We start from the raw sequence: 15,820 nt of genomic DNA, 5'->3' as shown, positions 1-15,820 counted from the left end.
CAATGCAACAGCTCCCCTCCCACTTCCTCCCAATAGTTACCTCTTCCCTATGTCCATCCCTCCATGCACTCCTGCCCCCTGAGCTGTCTCCCTGTGCATAAGCAACCCTTCTTTCTCCCATGGTTGGTCTCTCCAAGGAGTGTATCTACCTCAGGTAAATATTCTACTCATGTACTTGTCTTTTGTTTGGCTGGAAGCCACAGACAGGTATGGGTTCAATTCCAGACCTGAAGGGCTGCTAGGGGCCATAGTCTCAGTGGTTCCACCAGGTTGTACTGGACCAGCAAACCTGCCCCCCCCTTTTTTTCTCCAAATGATTTTGAGTTTTGTTCCACATTGTTCTCCCTCTCTACCAAGGATCTCCTACATGGATCCCCTTCCAAGTGGATGACAGTGGTAGTCGGGCACCATCTAGTTCTTTTGGTCTCACAGTCATATAGGCTGCAGATCAGATGGTGTACCAGTCGCTAGGACTAATTGTTTCCACGAATTTTTGGTTTTCTTCATTCTTCTTTGCTCTGAATGAGAAGAGACTTATTGCTGCATCTAGATGGCAGCTTGCTAGCTTTCAAGAGCCCAGTTGCTATTCGCCAAAGTAGGAGGTGGAACAATGTTTTATATAGTATGTTATGCCAATTGAGCTTGATGTCCCCTGTGACTATGGTCCCAAGCCCACAGTAGTTCACCTACTCAGTCCCTCTGGGTAGCTGGCTGTGACCAAGCAGTGACTACTACCTTGCCGCTTGTCAGCTCTACTATTCACCTGGGAATTCTGATCATTCACATAAACTTATAGGACCATTGTCTGCCAACCCTATACATGTTCTTGGATACATTCCCCACTTCATAGACACATCTAATAGTTCAGCCTGTCCACCCATCTATCCACTCATATACCCATGTTAGCCTCCACTGACAATGCAGTACTGTATGTGCAAAAGGGTTCATCTTTGTTGTTTGTACCTAACCTATAATATTTTTAAAGTATCTATCCTGTCCATTATAACATCTCCATAAACTGAGAGACATTGTCCCATAAAGGCATTTACACTTCATATTTATGCTCCTTACATTGCTGATTTGCATGGCATTGATTTGGGCCTGCAGCATGGTGGGTGTGTCCGAAGGGATGGTGATATTTGTCTTATCTTTATTCCAGGCTTCCTGATACAGTTTCTGTTGAGAGAAAGGAAAGATATTTTAATACAGCGATAGAGAATGGATATCTGAAACATAAGCCTTAGCAACTATTTAATCTAGAAAAGTGTTTTTATATATGTTATACTATTTAATATGTAGCATTATGCTACATAATAGCTCTGGTAGCATAGTGCCTAAGGCACTTGACTGCTAACCAGAAGGCTGGTGGTTCAAACCCACCAACCACTTGTCAGAAGGAAGAAGGGTATCACTTCCATAGTAATACCGCCTGGGAAACCCAAGGAGGGGTCGCTATGAGTTGGGTCCGACTCGACAGCACATAACAACAACAACATTATGCAACATGTTTTAGTACTTAATATACATGGTGTCACCATGAGTGGAATTGAATGGAAGGCAACTAGCAATAGGAGTTAAATAAATACTTATTTCCATGAATTACAACAAAGTGATATTTTTCATTTTAGTGCTTCAAAGTGTGTGTGTGGCAGGGAAAAGCTCATTGATATTTGTGAGATTTCCACTTTGCATGTGCCTTCAGTAAGCTAGTCAAGAGATTCTTAATGTTGCTTCTATCTCTATACCTCTCTGAAGAGGCTCAGTTTGGGTGGCATCTTCTGAAAACAGCCTAGACAGAGGAAAGTTTGGTAGTAAAATGGTTTTTACCTCACTCATTTGCAAAGAATTGGCTTTTGCCAGGACAACTTCTGGAGTGTCAACAATGCAAGTGAATTTCAAGGCTTCTGGTCGCATTCTATATAGTCTTTCATTCACGAGGTTCTGAGCACACCTTACTCTTTTCATTTCTACCGAACCTTCTGGCATCCAGCCAATGCCACGCAGCCACTCCAAGTCTGCTTTATACACATTCTGCAAAGAGGTGAGACATAAAATTTGTTCCAAATATTAGACATACCACTTGGATGGAAAAAATAAAGTACACGAGGTTGAGGGGCTTATAAACAGAGGAGATAGTGGTTCCAAAACAATTAAGACCTGAGATTTCACATGATTTGTGGTTTTTAATATAATGACTGAAGTCATTTGTAAAATCATAATTATTCATAATATCCATGAATAACATGGTAATAATATTGAATTCCATGATAATTAGTTGATATTTTTTTAAATTACATGATTGAAAGATTAAAAAAAAAAACCTTTGTTGAATCTCATTCCATTTTAATTTAGTTATTAATTCAAGGAACTTCTGTTAAGTGTTTTGGATCTAGTACAATAGTGGCAGTTGTTTTTTAAAAGAAATTAGAGGCTTTATGTTTGTCTGAAACATATTTACCTTTCCAGATACAAATAACATGAAGAAAATAGTCTGGAATATAGGTCTGGAATAAAAGACATGCCCAAAGCAAGGTTCTTCGTCTCTTTTTTGCCTTCCATGACACATCCCCACATATGGGTTTTACATTATACTATTACAATATACATATGGGTTTTACATTATACTATTTACAATACACATATTATATTTAATATGAATGATACTCCATGGGGTTATGGAGTGCACAGCCTATAGAACTACCCACGGAGGCACCAACTGGACAATGAACAAATCCAAGTCCTCCCATTCCACCCTTTCTAAGGTTCAAAAACTGAACTGTTACATACATCACTTTGAAGTTCATAGGCCTTCCTTGCTTGAATAATGTCATTTTGATCAGGTAGGCATGTCCAGTTGTGCAGGTAATTGCGATAGTCAATGTCACTGACCAGAGTTTGACACTTCTTGGCTAGCAAGATGCCTAACATGTCCACTGGGCTACTGAACTTGGTCTTCCACTTCTGGAAATCCTTCTTGTACTCCCTTTCACTTTGAATCTTCCCTGCATGTATGGCACACATAATCTTAGGGTCATCTTCAATGCTCCGGGCTCCTATGTGGTGGCCTTTCTGTTTCACATATGCTTCTTTGTATTTGTACTAAAATGGCAGAAATTCAGTTTTAGAAACTGGTTTTAGGGTCATACATATACTGACAATCACAGACAACATGAAATCCCAGAAACACATGGACAAGAATTTCATATCACAAACATTTTGACATCTCTAGTGATTTATAACTGGCATTTAATACTATAATAAAAATAAGTGTGGTACAACCATATATCTTCACTGGTGAAACTCATTCCTGCCAGCAACTCTAACTGCAATTGCAAAACGGATTTTTCTTCTCTGTGACAACAAAGCAAAAGGGCTGGGAAGATAGAAAGTAGGACTGGAGGAAAACATGGGGAAGGAATTACCAAGTGTGGTCTATCAGCAATAGTAAGGCTTGTTTAGCATGTGGAGATCAAGAGGAAGATACTCACATCACTGGCAATGTCCCTTGAGGCCTTGGCACTTTTGATGGGAATAGCATCAGCTTTTAGATCATAGTCCTTCATCTTTGATTCATCCCATCCCTTAGTGTAAAGTTTCTAGGCAGACGATAACACACAACAGAAAATAAAAATCTTGTAGAGAACTAAATAAGCCAATATCCAAAAGGAGATCATTAAGGTAGAAAAAGTATTTGAGTTGCTCCTACAAAGGGTTGAACAAAATGAAGAAATCTCTTACTTGGCTGATATTGGCAGAATTGCTCTTGGCCAGTATGATTTCAGGAGTGTCTGGCATCACATGGATAGAGGTTTTGTCAGCATCCCAGGCTTCTGTATATAAGTGCTGCAAAACAAGGAAAACCCTTTGTTAAAGCCAATAATATTAGTCATCATCAGATATAACCAATACAAAAGTTTACATTTCACTGTAAAAGAGCTCTTTTCTAGGCTATTGGAAGGTGAGGAAAGCAAAAGTGTAGTAGTGAAAGTAAAACAAGGCAGTATTTAAAAAACCATATAGCAGTTTCATAGCTAATATGAAGCAATGCAACAATCTTGATTATTAATTATTTTCACCCAGTGAATTTCTAGTTTAAAGCAAAAAAGACTTCCAAGAAAGAAGCTCTGTTACATAACTATGTTAGAGTATAAATCCCTAGACTTCAGAATCAACCCCCAAATTCAAACCCACTCCAGTATTTCTAAGCAATGTAATCTTTTGTGTTTTTTTTCTTTTGAGTCTGGTGTCCCCCAGTACTATGGTCCTGAGACAGTAGATCCATTGGATCTCTCTACCACAGTGTCTTGCTGTCTGTGAGGGATTACTCTGTGTCTGTCTTCTATTGTTTCTGTAAGGATTGCAGATATTTTGTATCACTGGTATCTGCAAGATTAGCCTGTGCTGAATCTATCCTTGGTCTAGAGTATACTCCTGTTCACTGTTCACTGATCATCTGAGAGTGAACTGATCATCAGATGTTTATGTGATTATCTGTAGATTGGTGTTTGGTGTTAATGGTAATGCTGTATTTTGGGCACACTGGCTTGTATCAGCATCTGTTGTCTATCTCCTATGTGCACAGTTCAGTGTTCTCCCTTTTTCTAATGTTATCATGGTGGTCACAGACTGTTTCCATACATCCCTCTACGCAGTGTCATCTTGAGAAAGGTACTTACTCCTCATATCCTTCATCTCTAGAGGAGGATGTTGATTTTTCTCTTGTGGGTTATTTTTTTTTAACTTTTTTTATATTTATTTTTTATTTTATTTATTATTTTTTTATTACTTATTGTAATTTGGGTGAAGATTTGCAGAGCAAATTCACTTTCCATACAGCAGTTCACATATACTTTGTCACAGTCATTGACCACAGTTTACCACAATGCAACAGCTCTCTTCCCACTTCCTCCCCATAGTTACCTCTTCCCAGTGTCCATCCCTCCATACTCTCCTGCCCCCTGAGCTATCTCCCTGTGCATAAGCAGCCCTTCCTTCTCCCATGATTGTTCTCTCCAGGGCGTGTGTCTACTTGAGGTAAATGTTCAACTCACATGCCTGTACTTTGGCTGGAAACCACAGGTGTGGGTTCAATTGCAGACCTGAAGGGCAGCTAGGGGCCATAGTCTCAGTGGTTCCATCAGGCTCTATTGGACCAGCAAACCTGGTCTCCTTGTGGGTTATTTTTGAAAGATTAATCAAACCATAATGTATACAAAATGACTGAGTCATAATGCTGTTAAGTGCTGTTGAATTGGTTCTGACTCATGGTGGACACTCAAAAATTCTATGTGTTTCCTATTGTTACTATCATTATTGTTGATGATGGGTGTGGCATAACGTGGAGTTTCTAGGGATGTATGTTCCACATTCTGGAGGTTGCTATCTGAGATTAATTATATACTCTGCCCTGAGCACTCAATTTCACCACCTGAGTGTGCTTCAAAGTGTGTGTGTGGCAGGGGAAAGCACATTGATATTTGTTAGATTTAGAAGACTTTCTGGTAGGTATGGTGAGAGTTCAGTTAAGTTAAATTCAATTTTAAAATGTGTATAATAGGCACCTGTTTATTGAATAGAGAATTAGCCCATTATCAATAAACAGATTGAGAGAAATCTGAAAAGAAATGATCATTTACTCTGTGTGATAAACCCAAAAGTAGCAGTAGCAGCTTGCTTTCAAAAATAGCTTTCAGTAATCTAAGGTGGAAGAGCAACCCAAACAACTGATTTGAGCTGTGTGCTCACATTACTGTGCAATTGTGCATTTCTCTGACATCAGAATGAAATGCTAAATGGCTGTATTTTCCTTACTGGGTGGTCCAAGAGATTTCAATGGTCTGAGCCTGTTCTGCCTGGGAGAATGTATAGGAGAGGCAATGCACATGGGGATGGCCGCAGGTCACTGCTCAGAAAGGTGAGTACCTTACTCAGGAAAATCATCCCAGGCTACTCTTCTGTGTGCACACTGAGAGTTAGGAGACAGTGAGGTTAAGAAGAACATTTAGGGCCAGCTCGGCAGATGCTCTTTTGAAGGCTGGCATGAGAATGAGGCCCATTAAATCTCCTTCTATGGGGACCACTCAGGGCATTTCCCACTCTGTCAGCCTAGTCCAGGGAAGATGTCACTTGGGTAATGTAAAGCAGCTGGAGTCTCACCTTGCTCATTGTCATGGCATTGTTCTTTGCTAGGACAATTTCTGGAGTGTCTGTAATGGACGTGAATTTGAGCTGGACTGCAGGCTGGCGATACTTCCTCTCACTCAGGATTTCTCCAGCTCTCTTTACCTTCTCGACCTCTACTGAGCCAATAGGAACCCATCCAATGCCTCTCAGCCATTCAAGATCAGCCTTGTAAATAGCCTGAAAGTGAAATGATATAAAATATTTTAGAAGTTACTTAGACAGCTTGGTACCTGATCTTGTTTTAACATATGCAAATGAACTAATTCCAAATTTCGTTTGTAGAACTTTCTAGGTGATCTCTCAGGGTTGCTTTGTTTTGGTTTAGCATAGTTAGTCAAATGTCTGAATGCAGTCAATATTTGCTGTTTTAAAGATCAATAAAATCCTGCTAATATTTCTTTTCAGTAATACTAAATTACTTAGGGAAATTGTAGCCTACCTCTGAAAACAAAGTGTTTATTCTTGCTGTGAGGCACTAACATTCAGGTTGAATTCATTTGGTTCCTAATCTCATTGAACAGTAGTTTCATAACCAGTTATGTGATATAAAGAAAAGATGAATATGACTAGCTGACCACAAGCTGAATTAATGTTTTTCTTGGGGAAAGTTTAAATAATAGCAACCTTTTCCATGTGATTCTATTGACATGCATCTAACCAATGGCGTCACTAGAAGTGTGTGTATGGGGGGTGCCAAATGCAATGGATGACACTGTCAGAGTCATTTTGACACCAAAATGACTATCTATAAAATTTGTGTGCAGTGTTTCAGCAGAAATTTATTTTTAATAGAAATATCCCTGTAGTTAGCTATAACAACAAAAATATTTTTTGTAAGTCCATCTTACATGTATCAATATACCCACAAAGCTAAAACTCTATGCTAATTCACGTTTTGAATGTTTCAATGTGCTCCTGTCAGAGCTGTCATTATTAGCCAATTACAAGGATTCTTGGAATGACGTGGTTTCATCTGTACATGTTATAAGCACCCACTGTTGTTTCTTTTGCTGCCACTGTTTTTACAGTCACTGATTTTGTCAAATTTTTCTTGTGTTTTAGCTACAATATTGTAGTAAAAAGTATCAATAACTTTTTTGGTATTAAAGTAGTAATTAAAGGGAAAGAAGGAGAAAAACAAAAACAAAACAAAAAAAAGGTTTCCACTCAACATTACTAATAATGTTGTAATTCAATGTAGGAAGATTTTACAAAACAATTTTCTTGTTAGTATTCATATAACCAAAGAAATGTTACATTTAAGTAAATTACAACTATATCACATATTATTCTATGATTAAAATGGTAATAAACATTACTAAGGATCCTGGAGCTCTGGTGGCGTAGTGGGTAAGGCACTTGGCTGCTAACCAGAGGGTTGGTGGTCTAAATCCATTCACTGCTCTGCAGGTGGAAAATGAGGCAATCGACTTCTGTAAAGATTTACAGCCTTAGAAACCCAGTAGGGGTTGCTATGAGTCAGAATTGACTCAGTGGCAGTGAGTTAAGGATTCTGTATGGTCTGGTATGGGAGGAGGTCCATGGGGGCAGGGAGTATCCATGAGTTACTGCACTGGGTGACACCAATCATAGTAACACCACTGCTTCAAACTCAAAGAATACTTATCTTATTGCCCTATTTGTTTTACCCTCAGTCCTCTTTGTTGTGTTGGAATTCAAGTGAAAAAGACATTGATGCCCCTTTTATTTTTCTTTTTTGAATTTAAATAATTTGTTGAAGGAGGATGTTTCTCTTTCTGTTTTCATGGCTTCTTTTGCAAAAATTTTTTATAATGTCATTACTTTGACATTCTTCCAAAAGTGTTAATCAAAAAAGCTTATATATTACCCATCACAAATTTATTTTGTTAATATTTTGATAACTGTATTTCAATACGATTAATTTATTTTGAAGTCTTATCTGTTTTGTCTTATGCATTTCAAAACATTGTCCTAAGAAGGGGTCCTTAGGCTTCCCTAGACTGCCAAAAGCTCCATGACACATAAAAAAGGTGAGAACCCTTATTTTAAACCCTTAAATACATGGCTGAAGAACATTTAACCTACTTACATCACTCTGCAGGTCATAGGCCTTCCGAGCCTGGATGACATCATTCTGATCAGGCAGGCAGATCCATTCATGTAGGGGATGCCTGTAGTCTATGTCACTTACAAGGGTCTGACACTTCTTGGCTAGAACCACCCCTAGCATGTCCACTGGGCTGCTGAACTTGGTCTTCCACTTCTCAAAGTCTTTCTTGTATTCTCTCTCACTCTGGATCTTGGCCACGTGGATGGACCACATCATCTTAGGGTCATCCTGAATATTTCGGGCCCCTATGTGGTGGCCAAGCTGCTTGCGGTACTCTTGCTTGTACTTGTACTGAAAAAAGGAAAGAGAATATGAGGCTAATGATAAGAATATTGTATTTATATAGTACTTCATAGTTTCAAACACATGTATCATTTCTTTTGATTTTTCCACCATTATTCTAAGAAAAGATCATTTTATCAAGCCCACTTTATAAAATAGGAACTTGAGGCCTAAGGTCACATCACAAGTAGGTAGCCAGGATACGAGTGAATGGAGAATTGCTAATTCCTAGTATTTTTGTCCTTCTACTGAACTGCACTGGTTTACATTTTATTGCTTACGTAAGGGAAACGATCAAGTATAATCTAACAGAGCATCTGTTTAACTCAAAGACATGGCTTCTTTTTTTCTAAAAATGTTATGCTATTAAGAATATTTTAGAATATATCCCTTGTTATTAAAATGTATAGTGTATTCCCTGGTTGAGCTATATATGTGTTACATTTAGACAAATATTTAATTTAGTGCCACTTTCTTATTAGCCTGTCAATGTCTTTGAGCTTTGAGTATGAGAGAGTCATCCCTTGGGCTTAAGATTTTATCTTCTTTAAAAATTCAAGAATTTTTGGTCCATTTTATTATGAGCTTAACACCTTATATCTAAGGAATGGCGCTCTTCTAGAAGAAGTAAAGTCTTGATTTGGATCCTAAAGAGGCCAGATACAGAATTAGGGCATTGATGCCCTCTGGACATGCTTCTCATGAGACAAGAAGCATGAGAGAGAAGAGGCAAGTGGATGCTGAGAAAGAGCTTTGCTTACTTCATAATTTGTTCTTGTGGCCAGTTGGGAACATATTAGTAGTAGAACCTCACTAATGGTTACAAAGGATAAAACAAAACTCTAAAATGTATCTGCCATCCAGTCTATCCCAGAATAAATGAATAGAAGCAAAAGGAAAGAGTTCACATTTATATTGGCTGATTTACACATGGTATTAATCTCTTCAATTTTACTGACATCTGAGTCAACTACTACTCAGGTTTCTGAGGCTCAGAAAAATAAGCCCACATTTAGAATCCATAACAACACTTATTTTTGAAGGATATGTCTTTACCTTTGACTGACTGATTAATGGGGATAATTAATATAATATTTTGTGCTATTCATTGCTTTTACTTGCAACTTTGTACACATGGGAATGACTAAAGGATACTGAAACTGATAGGGATGACTAAAGTACTGGCAAGAAAAACTCTAAAAGTGGCCAAGTGTCAACATCTTTGTGTAAGAAATGCCTCTAACAAAGCCATTCACTTACATCACTAGCAATATCTCTTGAAGCCTTGGCTGCCCGGATTGGAATGGCATCCAAACGCAAGTCATAGCCTTCCTTCTTGGCCTCCTCCAAAGCCAGTTTGTAGAGTTTCTGTAGAAAAGAGAGTCATTAATCATTAGTTCTTTCATAAAAAAACAAATAGTCTGTTATTAAATTTTCTCCATCTCAAGTAAACTATAGAAACAAATCCACCAAGACAGGTGTTAGGGTGGATTTATAGATAACTTTCTTTCATAGGTGCCCATAGTGTTTAAAGCACAGGTGCTCAACTTTGGGATTTGATCAACTGGTAAATTTAAAAAATTTGAAGAAATCAGCATTTGGTTCCCAACAGTTTATTTTATCAAATAAGCACATGTAGAAAACCACTATTTACTATCACCATCATAATATAAAAGGTTATTTTAATACTAAATACTAATAAGAAGATCCAGTGGTGTGCAGTGCCTGAAGTATTTGACTGCTAACCACAAGGCTGGTGGTTCAAACCCACCAGCCACTCCTCAGAAGGAAGACTGGTCAATCTACTTCCTTACAGATTTACCACCTTGGAAATCCAATGTGGGTCCCTATAAGTCAGATTGACTCGATGGCAATGGGTGGTTTTTTAATACTAAAGAAGGAAGAATACAGGTAAGTCTTTAAAAACAAAATATATTTGGTTTTATGAAAAACTAAATGCATTGTCCTTGTTTTTTCTCATTTTTTTTTTGGACTACCGGGAGAGACTGCCACCAACCTATAGACTGGGCTTTGGGAATAACAATCCTTAGGAAAATGTTAGTCCTGCTAAAGATGCTTAAAGGAATGCTTACAGATAACATTAAGTGGTAACCAGAACATATTGAAGCATCAAAATAATACAGGACATGATGACTCATTTGGTTTTAGCACAATACCTGGTTCAGAAAATAGTTCTGGAATCAATGAAGTAATGATCAGATATTCATATTGACCACAGCAAGAAGACTTTGAGAGTATAATGTTTATTGGAACATTTCTTTTTAAGCATTTAGCTCCCTAAACTCTTGTCTATAAATGACTGACCTACTTTTTGGACCAACTGTGTAGTCCTAAATGGAACTATCTCTTTTAAGGACAATGCTAGTTTAGAGTATATATAATAAATAAGTCAATACATTCCACTAAGAAAACAGAAATAGTAGTTCATTTTTGCTTTTCCACTCTTTCAAGATCAATACTTTACTCACATCACTGTAGTTTATTCGGTTGAGTTTGGCTAGCATGATTTCTGGTGTATCAGGCATGACATGAATTGTTTTCTTGTCATTGTCCCAGGCTTCAGTATATAAGCGCTAAGAGAAAAGGTATAAGAAGAAATTATTTTGTAGTTCACAGGTATTTTTCATCTCATTATGTGCCAGCATCTCTTCTTCATATAAAGTAGAAATAAAATTATTAAAGCTGCATCAATTCCTATCTTGCATAGAAATAAATGATTACTTCCAAGTAATTATTGGGAGCTCTGGTAGTGTAGTGGCTAAGGCACTTGACTGCTAACCAGAAGGCTGGTGGTTCAAACCCACCAGCCACTCCTCAGAAGGAAGATGGGGCAATCTACTTCTGTAGTGATACTGCCTCGGAAACCCAAGGAGGGGTCACTATGAGTCGGGGCTGACTCGATGGCACATAACAACAACAACAACAAAGTCATTTACTCTTTCCTATTAGAATTATTTAACAGATTTGAAAAAGCATAATTGAGTTGTAGTATTTAACATCTATCTAGGAAAGAATTATGAAATAATTATAGTATGTAGTATTTTTACCAACAATTTAATGATTTGAAGTATCACTAAGTAACTGTGGTATTATAATGGAAAAATAATTTTAAAAGGTTTTATATATTTATAGCAATCTTTAAAATGTAGTAATATGTCAGAAATTTTATTTTCTTCACTTAAAAATGTCTGTATCTAATGGTAAGGACCAACGACTTACCTTACTCATGTTTATAGCATTGTTCTTTGCCAGCACTTGCTCTAGAGAGTCAGTTACACTGGTGAATTTCAATTTGTCTGGACGCTGACGGTAGATATTATCACTCAGTATTTCTGTGGCTCTCTTGGCTTTAAGAACTTCGAAGGAACCAATTGGAACCCAGCCAATGCCTTTCATCCATTCAAGGTCTGACTTATACAAATTCTGCAAATCAACAAGTAAGAAACATATTTTTTCATTAGTTTCTCACACTCATAGTCATAAAATGGATCATATTAGAAGAATTCGATAGTATTTATGAGCAGATGATGCTTGCAGCATAAATAAAGTCATTTATTCATTCAGTCACTCATTCACAAACATTATTGAGCCCTGAGCGTTTTTTGGTACAGATTGTACTAAGAATGACGAAATTTCTTTTTCTTTTTTAAGTAGAAGACTTGGCTCTGCCCTTGAGCATATTATACAACTTTTACATAGGGGCAGAGCTTCTTTAATCTGGGAAAATGTACTGTAATTGCTCTAAATAATACCACACACTTAGACCAATCCCATGTGCACCACAAAAACTCTTGCTGTGATCTTTTAAATGACAAAATATCAAGTGTATGAAAGAAATGTGGCATTATAAAGATAGTATATTACTCATTTTATTGACTCTCAGTACTAGTAAAGGCAGTTATTCCAAGTCAACTCAGGCTCCTGGAAACCCCATGTGTAACAGACGAGTACTGTGTTCCATAGGGTTTTCAGTGGCGGATTTCTAAATTAAAAACAAAACAAAACCCCTTCCATTGAGTCTATTCCAACTCGTAGCAACCCTACAGGACAGAGAAGAACTGCCCCATAGGGTTTCTAAGACCATAAATCTTTATGAAGCAGACTACCACATCTTCCTCCCCCAGAATAGCTGGTAGATTTGAACTGCCAACCTTTGGTTCTCAGCTGAGCACTTTAACCACTGTGTCATTAGGGCTCCTTGATTTTTCAATAGGATATGCTAAATAGAATCAAATCCACCCAGCCTGTCTGCAGGAGAAAGACCTGGAAATCTACTCTAATAAAGATCACAGCCTAAAAAACCCTACAGGACAATCTACTCAGTCACATGGGGCAGTTATGATCGAAAATTGACTCGACAACACCTAACAACAACAAAAACAACTGCTTTTCTTCTCACTCGCTCTATACTTCTTCCACTGACAGACAATCATTTTCCACCCTCTAAACAAAAAGTTATAGTGATATATTTTTGAAGACTAAGTTTCCTTTAACTCAGACAAAGGATACATGAAGTTCTAGGAAAATAAGTTTTAAAAAAAATCAGTTGCCATAGAGTTGACTCCAACTCCTAACGACCCCATGTGTGTCCAGAGGTCATGCTCTGATTGATGGCTGATTATTTGGAAGCAGACTGCCAGGCTTTCTTCCATGGCACCTTGCGTGGACTTGACTCACCAACCTTTTGGTTAGCAGCAGAGCGCATTAACTATTTGCAGCACCTGGGGACTGTAGGAACATATGTACCTGTATATAACTGAGGATATTTACTTTTTCTTCCCTTTTTTACATATAACTTCTGTGGGAAGAAAGCAAATTCTAAAGGATTATAGGGTTTGCAATGGGAAACTCTTCTCAAATATTCAATTATAGATTTCTTGAAATATACACATAAAAGAATCCATCGGCACTAGTCAGAATCCTCTGGTGTGTTTCAGCTCTGTGTTTCACATGCAGAACCAGCCCCAGGGATACTCACGTCACTCTGGAGGTCATAGGCTTTCCGTGCATGAATGATGTCGTTCTGGTCAGGTAGACAGGTCCATTCATGTAGGGGATGCTTGTAGTCCACATCGCTAACCAAGGTCTGACATTTCTTGGCCAAGACAATACCAAGCATGTCCACTGGGCTGCTGTACCTTGTCTTGTATTTCTCAAATTCCTTCTTATACTCGCGGTCACTCTGCACTTTTGCAATGTGGAGGGACCACATTATCTTGGGGTCATCATGTACGGCTCGAGCGCCAATGTGGTGGCCTAGCTGCTTACGATAAGCTTCTTTGTATTTGTACTAGAAGAGAGAATCCAGTAAGTAAAGAAGAAACACATGGGACGTTCCCTGTTTTTCTTTCCATGGTGAAACCTTTCTATGAAATCCTTAAGACAAAAAGGGTGTTTCATAAAACTTGCTACTGCAGTGCTACCCACGTAGCCCTGAGGAAAAGGATATTTTGCTGATTTGCACATTACCACAGAATAACTCCCCAAGGAGTCCTTTATATTATACTAGAGAATTATATATTGCTAAAAAGTGAACATTGAAAGAGTGAGCCCAATTACCGTCATGTGAAAAACAATGACAGTGCTTCAGAAGTCCATCACGTGGGTGAACTCATCTAAGAATATGCCTGAGGGATGTGTTTAAATGGCTCATACAATTTTTTTTGTCTAGGGCATTCTGAGAAATAATTTCCTATGCACAAATCATCTGAGAAGGGTAGTTTTAAATTGGACAAATTTGCCACTCTCCAATTAATAGTTACGTTGTCCAGGAATCTGATGTCTTCATTTTTAAGGTAAAACCAAAAAAACTCACTGCTGTAGAGTCGTTTCCGACTCATAGCGACCTCTCCTTGGGTTTCTGAGGGGATATCTCTGTGGAAGTAGATTGCCCAATCTTCCCTCTGAGGAGTGGCTGGTGGGTTTGAACCGCCAGCCTTCTGGTTAGCAGTCAAATGCCTTAGGCACTACACCACCAGAGAAATACTAATTGTGGACTCCACAGCAAAGAGACATTTTTGGTATTTCATGTCCTTCTTGAAGTATTGGAAAAGAACTCCAGCAGGCCTGTTTCCTCCCTAGCCTTTTTGCTTTGAGTGTTATCCTGAGTTGAACTCATGAGATTTTATCAGGGCCCAACATGCATCCATCTGATTTTAGTCAAGACATTCACTCTAGTTAAGTAAAGACCAAAAGGCAGGAGTTAAGGGAACAGTGTTCCTTCCTAGGCTTTACCACTATGATGCTGGGATCTTGGGCAAGTTGCCTACTTACCATCTATCTCAGAGTCTCCATTTCTTTGCTTATGCATTGAATGGAGTTAAGATGGTAATGATTAAAGTGGCTTCCACCTATATTTTAATAATATGATTTCCTATGCAGATGGCTGGACTGATGGTAACAATTATTAGGACTTAATTAGCTCTTACATCACTGGCAATATCCCGGGAGGCCTTCGCAGCCACAATGGGAATGGCATCACTTCTCAAGTCATAGCCTTCTTTCTTGGCTTCTTCCATGGCCTGGCGATAGAGGCTCTGAGGAAAAAAACAGTGGCTTTTAAATACAGTACACACTCTAAAAAAGTGTTTTTGGTCAAAGAAAGACTATTTTACATGTGGAACCACATTAGTATATTTAGCCTTAAATAAAAAAAAATCTCTCTGTATATATCTTTTTCATTCTACTTATGTTTTTTTTATTTAAACCAATTTTCAAATTCAACAGGTTTTAACACCACAATTCTGTTTGCATGATTCTTTCTAGATTTTACACGTTAAATCCATAGCTCTCAAATATGTTTAGATTGTTCAGCACTTGCTCTTTTCATAAAACAACCAAGAAATGTGTATGTAAGTCCAAATTTGACTTAGATACAGTTTTACTAGCAAAGAATATGCTTGTATAATGATACATAGTAATGCTACTACCACTATAAGCACATGTCCATACTCAATGCTTAACTAAGAGTTACTCTGCTAATAATTGACTTGCTCCTCATGTATTGATTTTGTCAACTGCTGGAAATGGCTAGAAGACACAGGCAGGAAATAGAAAATGTGCAATAATTAAGAAAGGTTGATGAGTTCCGGCAAGATGGTGGACTAGGCAGAAGGATTGCACAGACCCTCTTCAACAAAGAAAAGGGAAACCATTTAACACAGACACAGAAGATAATCTTGGACCCCTGAGCCTTGAAGGAAAGGATGCAGAATTGGACTAAACCCCAACAGAAGAATTTGC

General features: G+C 38.1%; 1 protein-coding gene across 1 annotated transcript in view; it reads right to left on the bottom strand.

The window, feature by feature from the left end:
- Positions 1 to 15,820, bottom strand: part of NEB (nebulin) — a 260,540-nt gene that overhangs the window by 113,601 nt on the left and 131,119 nt on the right. Inside the window, 12 exon segments of the mRNA XM_042783652.1 lie at positions 1,072 to 1,176; positions 1,828 to 2,031; positions 2,788 to 3,099; positions 3,489 to 3,596; positions 3,739 to 3,843; positions 6,157 to 6,360; positions 8,255 to 8,566; positions 9,818 to 9,925; positions 11,047 to 11,151; positions 11,798 to 12,001; positions 13,557 to 13,868; positions 15,007 to 15,114. Coding sequence (XP_042639586.1) covers positions 1,072 to 1,176; positions 1,828 to 2,031; positions 2,788 to 3,099; positions 3,489 to 3,596; positions 3,739 to 3,843; positions 6,157 to 6,360; positions 8,255 to 8,566; positions 9,818 to 9,925; positions 11,047 to 11,151; positions 11,798 to 12,001; positions 13,557 to 13,868; positions 15,007 to 15,114 — 2,187 coding nt within the window.

Source organism: Orycteropus afer, unplaced genomic scaffold (genome assembly GCF_000298275.1).
Source record: "Orycteropus afer afer isolate SDZICR_OR568_19922 unplaced genomic scaffold, OryAfe1.0 scaffold00023, whole genome shotgun sequence".
NCBI lineage: Eukaryota > Metazoa > Chordata > Mammalia > Tubulidentata > Orycteropodidae > Orycteropus > Orycteropus afer.
Note: the sequence above shows the minus strand (reverse complement) of the source record. Positions and strands in the feature narration are given on the sequence as shown.